Source organism: Anopheles maculipalpis, chromosome 3RL (assembly GCF_943734695.1).
Source record: "Anopheles maculipalpis chromosome 3RL, idAnoMacuDA_375_x, whole genome shotgun sequence".
NCBI classification, from domain to species: Eukaryota; Metazoa; Arthropoda; class Insecta; order Diptera; family Culicidae; genus Anopheles; species Anopheles maculipalpis.
In genome coordinates, this window is record NC_064872.1 from 69,945,469 (window position 1) to 69,958,605 (window position 13,137).

At 45.1% G+C, this 13,137-nt stretch overlaps 4 protein-coding genes across 4 annotated transcripts; 3 read left to right on the forward strand and 1 right to left on the reverse strand.

The window, feature by feature from the left end:
• Window positions 1-7,184: 7,184 nt before the first annotated feature.
• On the forward strand, window positions 7,185-8,474 carry LOC126560929 (uncharacterized). Its single transcript, XM_050216879.1, has 2 exons — window positions 7,185-7,285; window positions 7,367-8,474. The coding sequence occupies exons 1-2, from the start codon at window positions 7,185-7,187 to the stop codon at window positions 8,472-8,474; spliced, it is 1,209 nt and encodes a 402-aa protein (XP_050072836.1).
• A 727-nt stretch (window positions 8,475-9,201) lies between these two features.
• LOC126562793 (general transcription factor IIF subunit 2) lies at window positions 9,202-10,042 on the forward strand. Its single transcript, XM_050219377.1, has one exon. The coding sequence runs from the start codon at window positions 9,214-9,216 to the stop codon at window positions 10,030-10,032; it is 819 nt and encodes a 272-aa protein (XP_050075334.1). The 5' UTR covers window positions 9,202-9,213; the 3' UTR covers window positions 10,033-10,042.
• Window positions 10,043-10,446: 404 nt separating this feature from the next.
• LOC126562640 (ubiquitin thioesterase OTU1) lies at window positions 10,447-11,566 on the reverse strand. The gene is made up of 3 exons (XM_050219199.1): window positions 11,146-11,566; window positions 10,754-11,085; window positions 10,447-10,680 (listed from the first exon to the last, which is right to left on the reverse strand). Exons 1-3 carry the CDS (start codon window positions 11,546-11,548, stop codon window positions 10,468-10,470), a joined length of 948 nt encoding a protein of 315 aa, XP_050075156.1. The 5' UTR covers window positions 11,549-11,566; the 3' UTR covers window positions 10,447-10,467.
• A 674-nt stretch (window positions 11,567-12,240) lies between these two features.
• LOC126563358 (protein Asterix) lies at window positions 12,241-12,713 on the forward strand. Its single transcript, XM_050219993.1, has 2 exons — window positions 12,241-12,366; window positions 12,428-12,713. The coding sequence occupies exons 1-2, from the start codon at window positions 12,246-12,248 to the stop codon at window positions 12,634-12,636; spliced, it is 330 nt and encodes a 109-aa protein (XP_050075950.1). The 5' UTR covers window positions 12,241-12,245; the 3' UTR covers window positions 12,637-12,713.
• Window positions 12,714-13,137: the final 424 nt, after the last annotated feature.

Consider the following 13,137-nt stretch of genomic DNA (forward strand, 5'->3'; position numbering starts at 1 on the left):
GACAATTTTGCCTTTCCAACAAAGCTCGACGAAACGCCAAGCTTTAGCCGTGCCGCCGTAAAATCATTCCTATCCGACCGAGCGATCCGTGTCCGAAAATAAGAGCCGGTCCAGTTCAGTTCCAATTCAAATGAACAACGCTTAACAACTTGTAGCAAAAGTGGAAAACTTGGGCAAGCAGGCAGACGAAGACAAAACCCGTTTTCCCATTCATTCGTCTAAAAGAGCGTGGAGGCAAAACTTTACTTCAATTAGCATGAATTATGCGATGTGCTGCGAACGGACGAAGAACCGAACGCCGATGCCGTTTGCTGTCGATTGTCGACATCCATAACGAAGGGACATTTTTGTAGCCATCCCATGCTTTCCACCCCACACATATTAATTGGAAGGAAGAGTTTTCTTGCAAACATGCTGTTTACCGGAAAAGTGGCAAAAAACTTTTTCCCCTTTTTTTCGTTCATTATTTAGTGGCGGAAAGAATCGCGCGATCACAATCGACTTGTACAGCTGTCGGTCGCACGATCGTTGTGAGCGCAGCACACAGGAGCAAGAAGAAAAAAAACACATAATTCTTCAACGTAACATCCTTCAAACCGTTCTAGCTGCAGTGCCGGGACTAGCTCAAAAAAAAAAGTCTTCCCCTCGAGATCCAAAAAGCCCTTCCGGAAGCAGGAAATGGATTTTCCATCGAAAGCCACTCCGGCGTAGCTCTCGCTTAAGTCGTTTGGGTCGTTGGGAAAGGGGAAGCGGCACACTGCTTTCGATGTTTCGATCGTGACAAACTCAACAGCAAGCAGAAAAAGGAGACACAAAAACAGAAACTCCACTATAGAAACCAGAATCCTGTGGAAATAGGAATCCTAGAGAGGAGGGAAGTGTGGAAGAGCACATTCCGAAGGAAAAAATGAGGTGCGTGAATGCCCAGGATTTTCCCGAACGAGTTCCATCCCCATCACTACAATGGCACGACGCATTCTCTGCGGTTTGGCAAAGTACGAAGTAAATTTAATTTGAAAATAAATTTAATTCATCCATTGTTACCAACCCTTGGTTGTCGGTATGAAGGGAAGGCTTTGTTGGGTAGGCTGTAGGTGAAAAGCATTAAAGTATAGCCTACCCTTGAGGTGCGATAGGGAAAAAGGAACACTGATTAAAACACAATTAAACACTTACAAAAAGGGAACAAAAATGCGAAAATATAAAAATAAAAATCGAGGGACGAATTCCTCAGTTTTCTTCTCCTTCCAAATTGGAATTCAATTCTTTTAACAACTCTTCTAAGAGTCGTTATAATTAAATTCACTCTGAGGGAGTTCCTATACAACAGAAAGATTTGAATCATAGAGAGTTTTTGTAAATCTTTTTGGAGTCGAACCGCGTATCGAAGTTTTACAACTGTTTTGAGAGTTTTATTAAATTACAAAAAAATCTCAGAAACTATCATAAAATCATTTAAAATGACTAATAAAATAATTGTAAAAATTCTTGGCCATGCAAATAGAAACATTTGAATCGCAGAGTGTTTTTAAAGCTCTTTTTAGAGTCGAACAGCGTATCGCAGGGTGAGTAATGTTTAGGAACTTCGGGCAACATCCAAAATTAAATAAATTTCTTTGCGCTTGCTTGGGCAATTTTGGATATTTAAACCGGGATTTAAACCCCGGTCCGGCCGTGTGAACGCCACCGGGCCACCTCCAAATTATTATAGTAAAGTTATTAATAATTATCATTAAATTATATAAAACGCCTCTTCAAAAAATTGAGAAAATTCTTTGCATTTTCACAATTTTTTCTCTTTGCTATTCAAACCCCTCAAGCAACTCATGCTCAAAGTAAGCTAATTAAACGGGCTTTTAAAACAGTTGTAAAAACTCTTTGCGCTACGAATCTCAAAAGACTTATAAACATATTTTGGGAAGAGTTTGTTCAATTCATTCGTGAGAAAGATTTAAATCACTCACACATTCTTCACAAAGCGCTAATGAATGCCGTCAATATTCGTACATGCAACAACGTGCAGATACACCCCACCGGGAACAGAGCCACAACAAATCGTGAAAAGAAACAATTTTCTCAGAAACATTATTCGCTTATCCAAGCGTGTGTGTGTGTGTTCTCTAAGAAATGCTGCTTATTATATGCTTTTCTTCCTTGTTTCATAATCCGATCACGTTTCTCCGTGTATCCGAAGCTCCAAACTTCTTGGGAGGCTCATTCGATAGCTAGCTTTCTTCTTACTACGTGACTTTTTCTGCCAGACAATCCCTTAATAACAACAAAACAGCAGGAACTGGTACTTGGTACAGGCATGAAAAAGCGCAAAAAATGATAATATTAATCCGATTAAAACTGTTGTAAGCGAGGAGGTTTCGCGAACTTCCTTTTTTTACACTTCCTGTGCTTGCTCATCGGACGAATCCGTAAGAGAGCTTTAACGCAACTGCTCATCATTATTTTTTCCATCAACGCACCCGCACATTAACGGCTGTGGGTCAGACAGACGAATGGTTCAAACGGTTGCGGAACGAAGTAATAGGAAGAAAGCTATGCTAAAGAACTTCAAGCTAAATCACGTCCAGCCTTGTGAAAGCTAAGCTGTGAAGCGGAAATTAAGTTAAGCTTTCAGTTGAGGCCGGGCCTTAACCTGGAGGTAAGGTCTCTAACACAGTAAGAGACACAGCGTGCTAACGATACCTAGTGTCAAGAACGTTCGACAGAATAGCGCCCTGAAAATAGGCAACCGAGTCGGCAACCATGTGTCGACCGACAGGCCACAACACAAGGATCGACACACACACACACACACACACACACACACACACGAGATATTATCTTCTCCCGGTTCGGTGAAGTGAGTTGGTGATGTCCCGTTTATGTATGTGAAGGGTGATGAGTGTGTCATGATTAAGACATCGCTTACCATCGTCATCAGTGCACGAGGGGGACTGATAGCGATCTCTCAGTTCGTCTTTTTGCTACATTCTATATAGTGGTGAAAAAGCACGACGAGAAGAAGAGGCTGAAGCTCACGCTTGTGCCCCGGGTAACATCCGGAAGAATCTCTCCCTCGGGAGGCTTTTTCCCCTCGAAAGAAGCTTCTATTTTGAAAAGACACCACACCGGTTGCTGCGGGATGGTAAGGGAGCTTGCTGGGCCAATGTAGGACAAAGCGAACGACACACAAAATGGTTCCCTTTTGGTTAGCGTCCTTCGGTGCTGTCGCTGCGCTGCTAGCTTCCTTTTTTTAATGTCACTGGGACAAATTTTGAAGATGCATTCATCGTCCCTTTACCATACGTGGCAAAGGGGAAGAAAAAAAAAAACGTCCCCGACTACGATGACGAAACGGTGGTACCCATTACCATAGATGCCGCAGTTGAGCAACATATCACGGGCCGTCTTTATGCCGTTGATGCCCTACGGCTGACATCGTCACCCGCGTGCGTGTGTGTGTGTTGTGCCCTTCGGTTCGCTTAGGCACGAGCAAAACGTGTCACTTTCTAGCAGTTTTTCTCCCCACCCCCCGTCTCCCCCGTTCACCGTTGCGAAACGAGCAAACGGAATCCATTTAATGGAGGCGCCTTGTCACTCACTCGTCGCTAGTGGCTGCGTACGTTTAGCACCGTGGTGGCTCCAGAGACCCATGTGAAGTTTTCGGACATTCCGGGCGCGCTGCGGCGAAAGAACGCTGTGTCGTAGCAAGGCAGTGTGGGATGACTCAATTTGCATAGATGACTGCGCCAGATAATGCGTCCACCAGTTGGTTCCGGACGGAGAATGTGTATGTGCATAGCTCCCATATTACATCTACCGTGTAAGGCGACAACGAAGATACTTCTTCCGTCGGACCAGCACCATATCATAAACCACTCCCGGTACTACTAGGTTACCGGAGGGAACTAATTGATAAAAGTTAGCACGGCACCAACGATACCAAAGTGTCTCATAGAGTATGCCAAATGGAATTATAATCTTGCACACGTCAGCTTGACGAGGCTGCAAAACAACACGCATCGGGGCCCGTGTTTGGCTACAAGGATTAAAGATTTGCTTTAAACGTTGGTGGGTTTTTTGTTCGCAACCCATTACTGGCCATAAATATTAATTTCAATGATTTGTGTGTGGAAGTACAGCAAAGAATGTAATAAACTTGAACTAACCCCCCAAAAACTGGCCGGACTAATTTAATCAATGCGATTCTCATTGTCTTAGCGATCGGTTAAAGACGCTTTATTGATTTAAAACCCACTTCCTTGCACAAGCCGGGCCCCGGCTCCTTTTACCAAAAATCCCATGCCAAAACCACTTTTAACATCTCTATCCAAGAAGCAAATCGACTGGCACGCTTTCGAGAAGCAGTTAATTTTTGATTAAAAATTCCATTACAAAGGGTCGGGTTGCGCAGGAGGTTCTGGTTGCTGTCCGGTGTGCCCGATGGGAATCGAACCACCGCCCCCTCCCTCCCTCCCCCCCCTCATTCTCTTTACCAAATAAATAGCAAATGCCTTTTGAAATATTGCTCCAGCCTCGTAGATCGTTCCGGCTGCCTATATCCTCGTTCTAGGCATAGCATTCGCTGTCTCGCTAGTCGCCCATTAATGACTATTGGAGTTTCCATTTCCAAACCGCCCCTCCCCTGGGGGAAATATGGAAGGTTGGATATGGGTGGCGGCGAACTCTATGAAGTGCTGCGATGCTGTTCGCTTCCCTTTTATCGGGCTGAGAATGTGAGTGAGAAAGTTCCAGCCATAAATAAGATCATAAATCAAAATTTAACTTTCACACCTTGCCTCTACCGTCGGGTTGCTGCTGCACCCGGGGAAAAGCTCGGTTATGTTTGAGCCAATTTACATCGCGGAGACACGGGCGCGGAAATTAAAAGCTGTGAGGGTGCCGGGTGCTAGTTGGTTGATGTAATTATTTCCCAGTCGGGTAGCTTCCAATAGTTTCCTATTTCTAGTGTATTATGGGTCTGTTTCGATTGTTTTTTTTTTCCTGACCGCAACTTGCAAACATTCAGTGTTTGTTCCTTTACTGACGTGGCATTTAGAATTGCATTTAAATGTGCTCCCCTTTGCAGTGTGTAGCCCCAGCTGTTCCTCGGCGGTAGGATGTGTCACTTCGTTTGTGCACATTTAGAATTTTCACACCCATCGCAGCTTTTACTTCCTGCGTGCAGAAGTATAAATCACATCCAATGCGCGGTTCTGGTTCCTTCGTTCCGGCCAACGGAGACACAACACGAATTACGACCGAAAATGGACCAACGTGGCACTTCGGTTACACCGAATGGGGCAGCAATAAGCACTTCCGTTTGCAAAACCCCGCAGCCCAAAATGTGCTTTGGGGCCCACACAAATGCCCAATGAGCTCGTAATGTTCAACCTTTTTTCTTTCTGCCGGAAACGACCGCCAACCCGTCGGAACCACACGTCGGGCACATTAATCAATCCGTTTTTTCTACCACGCGCGTTACCAGACTTACCTAGGAGCAGGTTTTAGGGTTTTTTTTCTGTGCGGCAACGTTTCCTCGATGTTGGGAGGGAGTTGGTAAGTTCCGGAAGTAAAAGCACTTCAGCACGGAGGACTAACACACCGATTGCTTGATTTTTTTTACGGGCAGCTAACCGTCGGTTCCTGCACCGTTAGGCAATATCGTTTCCTTTACCACAAACACGTGTCTCGATTGTCGTCAGCCGAGTAAGATGGCCACTTACAAACTCTCTTCGAATTGACTCCCACCCCCCCACGAATCCAACCGCAATAAGCAGTTAGTAAGAACGTTTCGCTCCCAGCAGTAGCAACATCGGATTACGTATTATTTCCTTTTGCTTATCCTTTTGCACTTACACTTCGAACACGTAAAGTCCGCGCGTGTATAACGGTGGCGGCCCGTAAAGCAGTAAACACACGCGACACGCACGCGACGGAATCACCCGATGGACTGTCGGAGTCGGTTAACCTACCGCAACCAGGAAAAAGGACACACCGACGGAATGCCGAATCGTGGGCCCGATCCTGCATGGCGACAATCATCTGTGCAGGGTGAAAACATTCACCCGAACCGCTTGTGTTGGTCCTGCGCAATTGGGCTGCCGTTTTTTTTGAATGCTCCCCGCCGTTGCTGGGCTTGGTTGGCAACACTGGCCATGCCGTTTGGCGCTCTTCCAGCATCCTGTGTGCTACAGAGATGGAGGTGTAAAACGCAAAGGATTATTACGATAGAAAACGAATGATTAAACAATTTTTGCACCTTGTTTGAACAGGAAAATTGCAACAATATCTAAAAATATCGTAAATATTTTAGTTTTTCGCGTGATAGAAAGTAATGATGGGAAATGTTCCGAAAAAAATACAGGATGAAAAGAGTGAAACCCGTTCAATCCTTAAAAAGAGCGGAACGACAGTTTTTTTTTTATCCTGGTAAGTAATGTAAATTCGAACCAATTTTCGTACATCATTTGATCGATGCAAGATAGTAATTGATCCTGTAAGATAATTGTTCAACTAACCCTGACGGCTGCAAACTCCATCCACAGGTTAATCCGTCACTAGTCGTTACCTTTTTAGTTATTTGTTTGATTGCGATAAGGTGACCGCTGCAAGGAACTTTGATATTTGGAGCGATCGGTTCAAGGTACTTAGGGCAGACGATATTTAGAAGCGGCATTTGGAGCGTCGATCATAAAGAACGGTATTGCGAGCAATAGCTGCAAGAAACTTAGCAATGCTTATTAAAACGATTGTTCAATGGATTTTAGGATAATTGAACAATAATTCATAGGAGCGGTTCTTTTAACGGAGCTAAGGAGCTTTTTTACCTAATGTGTTCTTCACTCCCGATAGGGAGCGGAACAGCTCCACCAGATTCGTTCATTATTTCCCTTCGCTGCTTGAAACAGCATGCCTCTATCTTTGCTCTAACTTCATAAAGTGTTGTCTATATTATCCGTGCTGTTCGAATATCCGTGCGCTTCTTGTTACCCGTCTTTGTTAAAACGAGAAAGCGTACCTTGTCACTGTAGGTAAATAGAGAAATCAGCATGAGCCAAAAAAAACCTGCCAGGGGTTTGTTTTGGTTCTAGTTTCACAGCGCACAGGCATGCCGGCGTCAAAAAAGGTGAAAATACCCACCATTCTAGTTATCTTCATGAATTTTACTAACGCTAAAAATTCTTCAGATGGAAGTATCCGGACCGAAAAGGCGCAAACCGCTGCGTACCTTACCCAGCCAACTCTCCTCACCCGAAAAGGATGATATCATAGCAAGCACGGTTGAGATGTAAGCAAATTTGCATTTGCAAGACAAACAACGCACGCCTACTTTAATACGCACGCGTTCCGTACTATTATTCCATTGCAGATCGTACGAAGAACAGCATTTAAATTATAGCCGCGAAGGTAGTGTGAATCGTTCCCAAAATACGTCCGTGCAGGAGAAATCAATCGATCCGGGTGTTGCTGACGAATGCACTGACGACGATTCGGAACCTAGTCCGGAAAGGGAACGAAGTGTTTCGCCTCCTGTCTCGCGGGAAGATATAGAAAACTCGTTGAAGAATTCCAGTAAAAATCGTTCTGAAAAAATGTCTACAAGGCGCAGATCACCTTCAAACTTACAGTCCAACGGTCTTGATTCCGACGTTTACACCGACGATATGGACCCCATACCAGAAAACGAACCTACCAAGCGAAGAAAGATACCGCCATTGCGAAAAGCATCGATTTCTCCGGTTCCTGCACCGTTTTACATGGAATCCCTCCAAAAGCGGGAAACCACCACGAGCGGGAATGAATATATTGCCTATGGAGTAATAGTCGCTTTTTTGCTGTTAGTGCTATTGGGCTACTTACAAGCCGACTTAAGAACAAAAGCTGCAACCAGTTGTAACCATTTCCACGCACTCGAGAAACGCTACACATCGTTCGATGAAAGTCTTTGGTATACATTGAATGCAACCGTGACCCGGGCAACGGCTGATGTTGAGGAGCGTGAACCAGGAACCGTTCTGTTTCTTCACTACGGACGCACGGTTATGCTAGACGGATTTATCAACAGCGTATCAAACATAACGGCCGAATGTTTCGGTGGCATGGAACCGATCATGCTGGATGGGAAATACTTTAAGCGGACGGACATACAGGCGGACTATGGCGTGTTTCTGGCACAGCAAAAGGAAGCTTTAAGGCAGCATGGCGTACTGGTGGTGCGCAACTTGGAGGATGTGCCGGCACGGGCGGCTCAAGCATTTCATACCATCTGCGACACCCAGGAACCGTTGGTGGATAGGGCAGTTATTTATCTTACGCTGGATATGTTAAAGGCTGCCGCCAAGCCCACACCTAGCAAACAGAGTGCTACAGCGGAGGCGGAAAAGTTGCTGCATGAGTTGTGGAAAGATGCGTTACAACCGGCGGTGCTACAGCCACTAATTACCCGGCTAACAGAAAATGTGTTTCGTATCTTGTGATTCTTGTTTCGTTCGTTGAGACAGTAATTTAAGTGCTGCCAGTTAAGTTCCAAACAAGAAGGGTATTATGCAAACGATGGCTTTAGTTGATCTTTGCGCAGGATTTTTCATACGGGGTAGCGTTGTTCAAGGCATGTGAACATTGTCCATAAATTATTAAGAGTATGATACGAATATTACGATCGTGAAAAAAAGACATTTTTATTTTGTGAGGAACAATACAGCATCTAACTTTGATGGGAAACGAAATCGTTTAATCTTATTACCAATGACCGTTTGCCTGGGTAAGTTTTGCTTCGTCAATTCCTTCGAATCTTTGCTAGGGAAGTCGTACAAACTTAAAATTTATAGAATGCCAAGACCAATTTGTTTTCCACCTTTTAGCGCAAAAAGAAAATTTTAAAGCTAATCTAAAACATTTCCACCTATCCGTACCTTAGAACAACCGTGTATTTTCTTTTAGATAGTAAACACTAAGTTTAAATTCTCTACGGTTTATCAAATGTAAACAAAAGGCACTGCATCTATCTCTCTTTTTGTTGATGCGAGATATTGCACTCTTTCTCTCTTGCAAACACCACACACCATCGCATGTTTGCGCCATCTGTCAAAAAATCGAATCGCAATAGTGGAAGACGACGCGTACCGATCGTCGCGAAAAAAGCCCCGAATTTTATTACAATTTTGAGTCCCTCTTTTCTGCCCCGTTCATCCCTCAACGAGTACTGCCGGCTATAGAATGGCAAAAGAGGGCGAAACGATTCGTGTCGATAAAGAGCTCGATCTATCGAATGCGGGCCGTGGTGTGTGGCTCGTCAAGGTACCGAAATACATGGCCAACAAGTGGGAAAAAGCACCAGGCAACATTGAGGTGGGCAAGCTGAAAATTTCCAAACAAGTCGGCCAAAAGGCACAGGTATCGCTTACACTGTCCGATGCGGTGATAAACATTGATCCGGCCGAGGAAATTCCTCGCGACCATCGGCTAGATGTGTCGGTTGTGACGAAGCAAACGTTGGGAGTGTTTTCGCACGCCATCACGACCACCCGGGATGATCCGGTGCCAGAGTGTGAGAAGCAGTACATGGAGGGCCGGATCGTGCAGAAGCTAGAATGCCGTCCGTATGCCGACCATTGCTACATGAAGATGAAGCTCGAATCGATCCGAAAAGCTTCCCAGCCGGCACGGCAAGTGAAATCGCTCGAGAAGATCGTGCACAACTACAAACCCGTCTCGGACCACAAGCACAACATCGAGGACCGGGAGCGGAAGAAGGCGGAGGGTAAGAAGAGCCGCGACGACAAGAATGCGGTCCTGGACATGCTGTTCAATGCGTTCGAGAAGCATCAGTATTACAACATTAAGGATCTGGTGCGGATCACCCGGCAACCGATCAGCTATCTGAAGGAGATCCTCAAGGAGGTGTGCGATTACAACATGAAAAATCCGCACAAAAACATGTGGGAGCTGAAGAAGGAGTACCGGCATTACAAGGAGGATGACAAGAAGGAGGACGACGCAACGAAGGACACGATGTCGGACAGTGACAGTGACTGATTGTGATATTTCCATTCGCAACAAAAAGAGAAAAAAAGCAGATCTCGCGATTGTTGCGAAACTCTGATACGTGATGTTTTTATTCATCGTTTGTTAACATAAAATACAAAACAAAACAAAAACTAATGAACAAACAAGAGGCCTAAACAAAAAAGGTATGAGCATTTACCAAACCTGAGAGTGGACGTTGTTCGTGGCGGCTTTTACACCGTAAAGCGACGAACGCGCCTTAGAAGACGCGGAGGGTGGGAGCAAAACCAATTCAACTACATTCCGAACTCAAAATATGTAAATTGCACCTATTTTGATAAATACGTGCAGTAAGATAGTAAGGTTGCGTTAAAATTTGGGAGAGGGAACGTACTACGACGATGCACAAAGCAGCACAACGACCGAAAGATTGTAAACCAAATCTGCTGTTCCAAATCTCCGTAGTTAAACCTCGCCAAAGTTAAGGTGGCCCGTCTTTTGTGCGTGTTGTTGCGCCTCAATTTGGCCCTTCAGGAAGCAGTCGCAGTCTATGCATTTGAGGGTGAACTTGTTCACGTCGGTGTACTGGCGGGCAGATTTGGCTTCCTTCGCTAGTTGCTCCGCTTGTAGGTACACCGATTGGTCTTCGATGGGGAAAATTGTCTTTGGTGGTTCCCCCTGTGGTAGATACGATGTCCAATTAGTACAATGAAGCCCCACTTTTACCCTTATTGTTATAGCATCCACTTACATTCGTTGATTCCAGGTACAGAGGATCGTAGTGAATGCCATCGAATAGCAGGAATGCACGCATGCCATAATTTTTGTCCTCACCGAACCGATTGATGATGGCATTCGTTATGTCAACCACATCAAACTCGAGACCGTAGTAAGCGGTCAGGATGGACACCTCAATAGCACCACCCCACGATTCGGGCTGCAGTATCCAGGCACAGTACTCATCGTTCGGACGTCCCAGAATGCCTTCGTTGTACTCGTGCTTGTCCCCATTAACCGTACTCGCAATGATCTGTCTCATGTACTGACTGCTTTCCGGATCAACCTTTCCCGTGATAACGTACCCTGTACCGGACGAGACGATAGTTGCAACGTAGGGAGTCAAACAAACACGCAACCACTTACCTATGCTGGTGAAAAGGCATGAATTGTCCGACGGCACCACCTTCTTCAGCAGGATACCACTACTTTCCGTGCCCTGGGCAGCTAGCTCCTTGGCTAGCTTCTCATCCTGCTCCAACCGTTTCGATGCTTCCAGCTGCTTGCGCTCCTCATCTGTTAACGATTTTTCCTCCACGATTAGCGTATCCCCATTGCTAATGCCTGACGCAAGCACCTGGCTGGCTTCGTTCGAAAAGTCCACCGGTTTGAATGGAGGAAAGCCAAGCACGACGTGCAACGCATCGCCCGGAATGTTGGTTAGCTCGGTGATACGCGTCTTAAGGTCACCGACGGTCGTTGTCTCTGCCAGCTTGCTTACAATATGCTGCTGGCCCGATTTGGTTTTGAGCTTCAATGAAAAACCCATTCCACCGCGCACCAATGCCACTTGAGTGTTGCTGCTTCCAGACACGAATTTTGTTTGCCGAAAGATGAGGGTGAGTGTGTGTACAATTTAAAGCTACACAAGCTGAGTCATGTAATTTTTCCTCTGTGATAAATTTGCTATTTTCCAAAGGTTCTTCAAAAAAGGTGGGTTTTTTCTCTTTCTTTTGTTGCTTGTTTTCCCAAAATAAATTAAAAATAATCAACAATGACGGCTGACGTTGCGCAAGCATAGGCATCAAGAAAGTTTTCATACAAAAACATTGTTTCAAGATAACGTAAGCTTTTTATCGCCCTTCGTTAGCTCGCGTGGCTGACATACCGCTGTATGCGATATTTGAACTTTGCTTTGTTTTATGCTTACCAAATGTGAACTCAAAGGGTTTTGCAACAATTTACATGCTCGTTTGTAAAAGTGGCTGAAAACATTTATTCAATAAAATCATTTGTTTTTATATTATCATTCTCGCTCTCTCAAAGCAAACGTCAAATTATCACTTTATTTTGTTGCCACTTCGCGGTCAGCTGTCACGACGAGTTGTGCTCCAATTTGGCTAAATTACACATCCCATTTCCTAGCTCCGATCCGTGTAAAGTTCAATTTTTCTGAATGAAAATGCCGTTCACCAGTGCTCACAAGTTCATTTCCGGTCGGTTTCTTTACAGCTTTCATCAGCATCATGACGCTGCTCATAAATCCCCGTCGCCCGGAGAAGGTGCACCGCTACAAACCCGTCGACTCCGCTAACCAAGGTGCTGGAGTAGGGGACGATTTGATGCCCGATTACATGAATATCCTCGGTACGCATAAACTTGTCGCTCCTGTGTTTCAGCTTCTCATGATTTGCTCCATCTCCCTTAGGCATGATATTCTCGATGTGTGGTTTGATGATGAAACTGAAATGGTGCGCCTGGTTGGCGCTGTACTGTTCCTGCATTAGCTTCGCTAACTCCCGGATTTCAGACGATGCCAAACAGGTACTGTCCTCGTTCATGCTCAGCGTAAGCGCGGTGGTGATGTCGTACCTGCAGAATCCAACCCCAATGACACCGCCCTGGCAATCGGTGTAGCCGAATACCAGCGTTGGCCGGTAAGCAACCAATCGTTTGTCTAAAGCACATAAAAAACGCAACCCTATTTGTTAAGAAACGTTTTGTGTAATAAGAAGAAAAACCTAAACGGTGCAGTGGTAATGATAAATAGGAAGAAGGGTGTGCAATTTCAAATGTGAATCCGAATGCATCGGGCTCCTGACCGAAACAGGTATGTATTACTCATCAGCAGCAGCAGATTTAAGGATCTAAGGGACCGGCAACTGCTTTGGTACAAAGGATCCAGTAAAAACAGGCCGCTCGTCAGTAACTCTTATTAGTAAGCGGCCTCAAAAGAAAAAGAGAATCACCCCTTCCAGTCTGCCCGGTCAGCACTTTTGATTTGGATAAAGGCGCTAACATCCATGCCGCCTATGATCTCCTAAGACCTTGATCCACCACAGACCACCAGTGTCACTAATCTTCTGGTCCATTCAAAACTGTTGCGATGAATAAAGAAGGGAATGTATAGAACAACTA